The following is a 9,145-nucleotide window of genomic DNA, read 5'->3' as shown; positions in this document are numbered from 1 at the left end:
GAGTGCGGGCAAAGTGGAACTGAACTGAACAATACTGAACTGAAAACCGGGGCTTAAATGTACACTAAACTAACAAGTGGATGAGCTGCAGGTGGAACAGGAAAAGAGCTGAGTGGCTGGGGAAGACGCAGGGAGCAGGGCAGGACTAACGAGATTAATGCAGGGCAGGTGTGGAGGGAAAAGCAGGCTGGGGACACAGGAGGAAAAACACAGGACAAACAGAAAACCAAAAACACAATCTGCTTATATATCCAATAAGCCCATTTAAGTATATACATGAATAAACAAGTACAAATACACAAGTACACTATAACCTGCAAACTCTTTACCATTTCATGATGATGCAGTTCTTCTAACATGGCACACAGAGGCTGTAAATGCAAATAAGTCGTATCTACAGTAACAAACACGTGTCAGTCTCTGGATAAGAACATCTGCTAAATGCCCTGAATGTAAACACAGAGAACGTGTAGAATGAACTGTCTGATGTATAAATTGGTGCATCTTTGACGTCTAACTGGGTGTGTCAAACTCCTCAGTCACATTTTACAACTAGTGTGAAAGCAAACTTCAGTTTCAACTTCAAGAGTCCAGTTCAACAAACAGGGAAAAAGTCAGACAGGGCATCTGGTGGACTGGTGGACAGACATAGAGCCAGATATTTGACATTTTGGGAAATACACTGCTGCCTCATAAAAGCTTCCTACTGGAATGTCTATGACGATGCCTAAACTTTTATGGTGTGTGTGTGTGTGTGTGTGCACGTGCATGCAGCATGTGTGTAAGCTGCTTCTACATCATGTGTTTATTCAACTTAAGGAATTTACTTCGGCTGTGGTTTATATTCATTTGCGATGAGCTTCCATGAAAGGCACTTGTTTACAGGGTTATACAATAAAGTCACGGACCAAATGCTAGCAGCAGAAGTGTTATGACCAATCGCTGTCATCCTGATTCATTTCAAAGCTTCTGACTACAACCTATTTCCATTCAAGGGCTGCGTGTGTGTGTGTGTAGCAAGTGGGATACAGCACATACAAAACTGACATGTCAAATAAACTTTTATTATTTCCAAATCAAAACCGTTTCACACTTTCTCTGTACACAGACAGCAGTCATTAAGTGTGGTAATGCATTTATAAGCGTACCCATATATTTTCTAATGATGCAAATACTTCCAAACATGTGACTTTCTGTACTCATGCTATGCATAAATATGTTTGATCATAAATGCCTGCAAACTCAAGCATCTTGTTTGTCTCTACAGCAGGAGTTGTTACTATGGGGCGTGTCCCACAACACTTCTGGTGGGTCAAAATATGACAAAACACACTAGTGTGTCTTCATGGATCAGGAGTTTAGTTGAACGAGGATAAATAGATTCATTTAAGGTCCTGGAGTGAGAAATTTTAAGTAGCCCTGATGTCTAATGGTGTGTTACTCATCATTAGAGGGGTACATCATGTAACCACTAAAGACGTTGAACTCAAGATGTTTACAGAGCTTCCTGCCAGATATCAGCTCTGTGTAGACCTGATCGCCTCTCATCATCTCCAGCATCACAACCTGAGGACATACATATCATACAGTGTCATGTTTCACATAGTCATTATAAAATCATGCAAAGGGCATGGAATCTTTCTTCTATTTGCAATTTGATGTTATTGCAATCACTAGATTAGTTTCAAGCAACCAGTTGTGCAATTGTGTTACTTCACTCTTGTTAAACCTTCACTTTCCTCTTACTTCTTACCTGACTGGCACTGTCTTCACCGTCTTCTCGATTGTTCTCCCACACGCCGCTTATCGGCTTCCCGTTCTTTACCAGCTGGACCTACAGATACAACAAAACACAAAATAAAGACACAAAAGGCTCGACGTTGCTATGCAGGTAAATCAGTGAAATGTTTTGTGTAATCAGATATTTGTCTAATCTATCTGCTTTGTTTACTTTATGGTAGAGGCGCCCATTTGCTTCCACAGATGAGTAGGCTGTAAAGGAAAAGACATAAACTCCTGCACGAGTGGCAGTGAAGACACCTGCAAGAGTAGGTGGAGGGTTAGTGGAACTGCAGTGATATATGGGAAAATAAACTAAAGAGACTAAATTTAAAATCTGTGTATATATGTGTGGTTGTGTGTGTTTATACTGTATGTGTGTTTCCTACCTAAGGAAGGGTTATAGACATATCCATCATTAAGAGAGACGATGGAGTAGGGGATTGGCACATTAGTATTGAAAGGACCGAAGCAATGTTCAGTAGATCCAGGAATTACGACGGCAATATTTGAGTCCATGGTGGCTTTGAAGGAAAACTTCATGCTAGCTGAGAGTAAGAGAGAGATTTTATTTTACAACAAAGTTCAGTGTCCACAAAAGATCTATGAAACATCCATCTTGTGTGTGTGTTTCTGTCTGCAGTATGCAATGATTTACTGATATGTTGGCCTAAATCTCCTATCCATCAGTGTGAGCGTGTTTACCTGTGAGTGCCTGTACTTTGTCATTCAGTGTGCTGATATCATTCCACAAATATGTCATCCTGATAAAGGTGTCCTCCTCTATTTGGTACATCTCTGGGGCTGCACAGCAGCAGCCACGCTGGCGATTGAAAGTACAGTTGCAGTCCCACTTGTCACAGGTCAGAGTTTCCTTCAACTGGACTGTGTTGTGATGGAGGCAGGGCGAGAAAGAGAAGACGGGGGACAGAAGGTTATGTGAGTTCAACATGGAGGTCAGAGGTGTATAACTGTGTCAGTTTGAAGCAGGATGTTGCTGCAAATGAACATGCTTGCTCTGTTGACTTTATCTGAGTAAAGTTAAAAACACATATTTGGGTTAAAAAAAAAAGCATTCACAAAAGTACTCAAAGCTGGATGATATGATCCATGATGTACTGTATAGTTTGTGTGGATGAGTACTAGATGAAAGGAATGAAATGTGGTAAATTGTGTTGCTTACGTGCAGCTTGTTTCAGCATTTCAGTGGTGCTGGACTGGGCCTCTACATGACCACAGCGACACAGCACCCCCAACAGGAACAAAAGAGGTAATACAACCATCTGAAAAAGTAGTTGTCAGTTATGGATTATTACGCATCAAGGCGGGGAAATGCTTGGTGCCCTGTCAAGAGGTAAATTATACGTAACATAATTACATTTTACTTGCAGTCAAAACATATATGTCATACAGTTTTGTAATTTAAGTCAGTAATGACACATCTTTGATACAAAGCTTGTTGTACATCTCAGAGTCACATTTAATAATAAAATTCTGTTAAAACATGGCGCACAGTTTATGAGCAATTTTTGAAGACGAGCTGCCTGTATTCTGATTCAGAATTAAATCTGTTTAAGCCCACATTAGCAATGTTTTGGATTTTTATATTGGCTCAAGTAGTTCTATGTAAGATGAAAAGTTGCTTGTAAAAAACCCAACTCAAAAAATCGATTCAGACTTTATCCACTTTTAGCCCATTGTTTTAGTTCTCAAATACATTGAATGGTTGAGTGTTACGGCTCTCAGTAACTAATACCACCCAATATGCAAATAACCGAAGGCAGCCATTTCCACCAAACAACACAGTTATCACGGATTTAGTGATCTGCAGGTCATATAACCCCTATGAAGAAATTCAAACAGATATTTGTCTGGTCCAAAACAGAGTTAAAGACGAGTGAGTATTGGATTTGGGACATTTGTCAGAAGGAGGCCAGAAGCACAACTATATGGGATGCATATGGGTGTGAAAATAGGCAATTACTTCTAAAAGGTTAGCTTTAGCTAACTGTATTAGTTTCTGGAGGATTGGTTTTTGACTCTTTTATCTCCCTAGTGGTAGTCAAAAATCACTTAATAAAGGTTTAAATCATTAGAAAAAAATTAAAATAACTTATGTAAAGGTACAAAATTCAAAAGTAACAGGAAGTATATAATACATCTGATTTTGATATATGCACATGCTTAATCCATTAATTGTACAATGAAGTATATAATTTAAAAATGACCCATTACATTTCAACAACAGATGAGTTACGATCTCTGACAAATCAAACCTGCCCAACCTGATTTTGTGTCTGAAAATCACATCACTCATTATACCCGATAATCTGCAAAAATATCTGAGAGAGAAAAGACAAATCTGTATGATTTGTCACATTCTTTCTCACAGCAAGTGAATTGGTTGGTGGTTGAGACCCAGAGTGACTAATTTTGGATGATTTTTTTTCTTTGAAGATGTATAAGTTTTAAATGCCATATACGGATAGAAACATAAAACTTACTGTTTTTTGTTCCTCCCGCTTGTTGCTCTGAAAGTTTATGTCAAGTTCTTGTGAGTTTGTGAAACGGCGTCTTAGTCAATGCCCGCAAGAGTTTTAAGGAGGGGATGTTTTTGGCTTATTATTGATGCACTTCAGGTGATCCTCCCCTCGAGGAGGTGAGGGACAGAAGCTCCGCCTCCTCACATGTACACACACACACACACACACACACACACACACACACAAGTTTCACAGCCAAACACTCACACTCTAATTCCTTCCACAAACTGAGCCACGTTCGTCCCTGGTAATACAGTACAGTAGATGGTTTTCCTTTAGTGTGAAAGACCAAGAATTGGTGTCATTGCACCTTTTGGCCCCCTATTGTTTGGACCATAACATTATTAGGACAGCGGTGTCTGGTTCCCATCCTTCCAGAGCACATTGGATAACATTGTTGTTAGGTCCCCAAGGATATCATGGTCCACTGACAAGAAGACAAAAAGAAGCTGGTAGAAGCCAGTTCATCGATAAAGGCCTAGATTGGACAACAATATACAGCGTCACCTGGTTCTCATGCTGAGGTGGAAGTAGGAGAGACGTGATACTGTGTGTTCCCATAATTACTTTCTCTTTGGATATTGTTGGAAACCCAGATGTATTGATTATTGTTTGTTGAGAGTTGAGATAGTTATTTGGCTGGAATAAATGAAATGATCTTGTGTTGTAGGGCAATATTTATTTCACAAGAAAATACAATCAGATTAACAGGAAGGCTATTTGTTGCCATTTTTCATCTTGGTTTTCATTCCAAGCAGTTCATGCAAAATGTGTCACACAGACAAACAAAGAAGTTATGAGCTGCCTTAATCCTGATTAAGAGGTTTTAGGTGATGTTGGTTGTGCTAGGTTAATTTGGTGACAGACAGCTGATGATAAATAAATTTCTGCAGAGGCTGTATATGTTCTCAAGACTGTTGTATTTGGGAGCAGTTTTGTAGTGGAGGTACTTTTTACTTTTACTCAATTAAACCTAATTAACTTAAAAGTCACAGCTGAGCACCAATTGAAAAATATAGAGACATTGATTGGAGGGAAAATTAGACAATGTTAAATCTGTGTGATATTTATGGTCAATGAATGACAATGTCAGTCGGTCATCCACCACTTCGATCCAGATTGAAATGTCTCAACACTTTTTAAATGGAGTAGCACAAACAGTTAGTACAGACATTCATGGTGCCCAGAGGATGGATCCTAATGACTCTGGTGATCCTCTGACTTTTCCACCAACCACCATGAGGTTGACATTTATTATGTAATCTACAATTATAGGATGGACTGCCATGAAATTTGGTACAGGCATTAATGTTGCCCTCAGAATGAATTGTATGGTTTAATCTGATTTTTCATCTGATCAAAATTTCACTTTGTCCAATATTTTGGTTTATGACCAAATACCTGCAAAACTACTGACATTACCATCAGCCTCAGCTGTACTTTGTGTTTAGTGCTAATTAGCAAATGCTGGCAGAATTAGTTAACATACAGTAATAGAATTATTCGGCATGAAACTAATCTGTCCATTAACAGTTGACAAAATAACCTTAATGTCCATTTAGTAGCTGAGCTTGGGCTTTCTGTCATGTCACATGATCATCAACAGCAGATGGAGTTTTGAACTGTTGACGTTGAGACTTTTCATCCATGATAATATGGCTGAAAGTCATGGTGGCATCTTGAAAAAAAGAACCACACAAATACTTTCAAATGTAGAGATATTGTACAACAGAAAATCTCATCTATACCACTATAGGTTTGCTATACTGTAGATAAATACATTTGAATTAATTTCAACATGAAACAGCCTTCTGACATAAGTAATGTTATGCCATGAATAACTGCAGTTTTGGTTTTTTTCTTGTGTGTTGATATCGCTCAAAGCAAAATAACAATCAGCCGTGTGCACAACAGCCCCTGCCGGCGTTCATCTCCACTGGTTGTTTGTAATCTTAAATTGCACAGTAATTTGTTACGGTCTCTGAGGTTTCTCTAGTCCTATTGGATAACAGGGTGTTTCCTGTGTTGACAGTTCCTTTTGAAATGGTCTTAGCTCCAGGGACAGTTCATTGTCTGCATTGTTTTGATAGCCACCTGCATGTATGGAGTCCCAAGTCAGCTGACCTGGTTCTTCACACATAGTCTTATCTGTTAGATGGAGGTCAGGGTGTTTCAGGTGTTTTATGTTTGCTTTGCACATCATCAGTTCAAAACAGGCCAACTATATGAGTCACATAATAACTTGGGATAAAAGTGACGTGCACGGTGCCCTGACCTCAGATGTGATTTCAAACCAGAGCTTTGAGTTACTGTGTGATGGTGAAAATAATAGAGTGGTCATCTTTCTGAGATTGTTGGATATGGAGGTGAAAATGTGCCAGTTCATATTCATGTGACGAGGCTAGTCAGCAGCATTGGCCATGTCTCGCTACTTACTTCCACATTGTTGGGAGTCCATGAGACCCCACTAGTATGCTGTAAAAATGATAACAATTGCAAAGTAAACCTTACTTAGTTTTTTTCTTCTTTATTTCAAACCTTATTTAAACTTGATAAATAGAAAAGTATCTTCCCTCTGCCACAAATTGGGCATACACATTTGAAACTACAGAAATTACCATAACACATTATTTTCCAAATAAGGAAATATTTCATGTTGTGTATATTATATGAACTATCCATAAAAACATACAGTATATACTCCTTGTGTTTGCCAAAAAGTCATTCACAGACAAAGCAATGTACAGTATATTCTACAGTGACATACTTGTCAGGATTAACTATCTGCTCTGCTCATAAAATTAGGAAATCATCATGAAGTATCACACTGATAAAACAATGTCAAGTATGTTTTTTCAGTTATTAAAGAGGGTGTCCGGGGCCAAGTGATTTAATAGTGGGTCTTTCGCTTCTTTAGAAGCTTAAAAGCTTTAACCTTTCTTACAGCAGACAATCTGACTTGTGATAGCTAGAAAAGAAAAGAATGACTATAATAACATTATTACAGGACAATATAATACAGCAATTAATAATGTTATTAGTGCCACCTGCTTTTGACAGGTCAAAATATTTGAAATGTAAAAGATCTACTTTCACTCTACAGATTTCACCCTTTTTTGTATGGTTGTATTTTTCATTATCTTAAAATACATCTATAACTTTATTTAATTGGTCATTAAGGTGGCTATAATCAATATATTAACACAGGACTATTTCAGGGTGAACGGGTTCGATTTAAACCCACCTGACTCTGACACTTACAACATCTTTCGCTTATTGTTTTGGTTTATTTTGTTTTGGCCCTCTTATTGTTTTCAGCCTTTTTCAATGGAAAAGCTCCAAAACCTGACTGTACTAGCTGCCAAACAGCAGACAGACAAAGTCAGCGGCTAGCTCGTGAACATAACAGATTATTTAGCAGCTAAAGATACAGATATTTTCTCCTGAAGGGTTCATGACCAAAAACAGAGCTAAAAGGAGAGTAAATATTGAACTTATATCATGTGGCCAGAAACACAGAAACAACTCCAAATGAATGCTAATGTTGCTCTGTGTCTGTTGGATATGTAAATAGTTTCCTAACTGTTAGCCATATCAACTTAAAAGGTGATGGTATGTTAATGTTCACAGTTTGCCCCAAAGTGGCTGAAAAATCAGTTTAATGCAGGTTTAGTAAGTTCTTTAGCACAATGTGCACTTGTGTTCAGTGTAGGCTACGCAGCCCAGGAGGTGTCAAGAGTAAATTAATGTAATTCTGCACACACAAATGTTATTTGTTTTATGTGCACAATATAATAATTCAGACTCCATAATTAATGGTACTGTAACAGTAGGAAGTCAGTCAGATAATGGGGAAGAGTGTTTTCGGCAGGCTAGCACCTGCATGTGTGTTTGTTAGCTTTGAACATTTGCAATGTGTATTAAGATTGCGCTGTTTGCTTAATTAATTTATTTTTCATGCTATGAAAACAGTGTACTTATAAATACTGTATGATGCAGGACAAAGTTGCATGAAATTGTATCAGACTAATTGTTGATATCTGAGTCACTGCCCATTAAAATCTATGTACACGTCCCTATTAGTAATATGTTTCAGTGGCTAACAAACAGACAAGTTTTCACCTGACCTCTGCTGTGCTCTGCAAATATTGATTCCTTCTACACTGGGTTTGAAAGTATCTGTTAGTGTGCTGTGCTCAGCTGACATTAACCACTTTGTGAATGACTTTACTGTGAATGTGGATGTGTTTGTTCAACCTGTGATAGACGGGTGACCTGTCTAGCATGAGAAAGTGTTTTATTTTCAAATAAATTTTATATTTTTGAAAAACATTTTAAAATACTTTCCTTTCCCTTAATGACTCTCACTTTATTGGTTATATTGACTGATGCACTAAATCAGTGCATCCAGTGTAATATGATGGTGTTATGATCTGATATCCATACTGGTACTATAATTATAAACAAATACTGTTGCTGTATTATTCAATGAACACTGAACAAAACCTTTAAAAGTTAAAAAAACAAAATCATACTGTTGTACACTATATGTCACTATAACTGACTTTTTAACTAAATGTTAACATATATATGTTACTGTATGTATCTTACTGGAATCTACTCCACATGGCTAGTGATATGGCTTTCATTTTAATTTCCCTTCATGATGTCATATAAGGATATTTCATACACAGAGCAACCAAAATGGAAACTAAAGGGCTTAATTAAATTATGTGTGTATTATTAACTGAAATTCAAATTTCAAACCAAAACTAGGTCAGTTCCATCCAAATGTCAAAACAATACCAAAAATAGACACAAAA

At 37.6% G+C, this 9,145-nt stretch overlaps 1 protein-coding gene across 1 annotated transcript; it reads right to left on the bottom strand.

Moving 5' to 3' along the window:
- Positions 1-4,366, bottom strand: cbln18 (cerebellin 18). The gene is made up of 7 exons (XM_067595762.1): positions 4,284-4,366; positions 2,963-3,062; positions 2,485-2,664; positions 2,169-2,327; positions 1,952-2,040; positions 1,754-1,834; positions 1-1,566 (listed from the first exon to the last, which is right to left on the bottom strand). The coding sequence occupies exons 2-7, from the start codon at positions 3,060-3,062 to the stop codon at positions 1,438-1,440; spliced, it is 738 nt and encodes a 245-aa protein (XP_067451863.1). The 5' UTR covers positions 4,284-4,366; the 3' UTR covers positions 1-1,437.
- Between the last annotated feature and the right edge of the window lie 4,779 nt (positions 4,367-9,145).

The sequence above is a fragment of the Thunnus thynnus genome, chromosome 7, assembly GCF_963924715.1.
Source record: "Thunnus thynnus chromosome 7, fThuThy2.1, whole genome shotgun sequence".
NCBI lineage: Eukaryota > Metazoa > Chordata > Actinopteri > Scombriformes > Scombridae > Thunnus > Thunnus thynnus.
Note: the sequence above shows the minus strand (reverse complement) of the source record. Positions and strands in the feature narration are given on the sequence as shown.

Coding starts and splice junctions, on each gene's coding strand:
- cbln18 (XM_067595762.1), bottom strand. CDS start 3,062: ATGGTTGTATTACCTCTTTTGTTCCTGTTGGGGGTGCTGTGTCGCTGT. Junction 2,665..2,962: donor AATGCTGAAACAAGCTGCAC/GTAAGCAACACA, acceptor ATCACAACACAG/TCCAGTTGAAGGAAACTCTG. Junction 1,835..1,951: donor ATGGGCGCCTCTACCATAAA/GTAAACAAAGCA, acceptor TTGTATCTGTAG/GTCCAGCTGGTAAAGAACGG.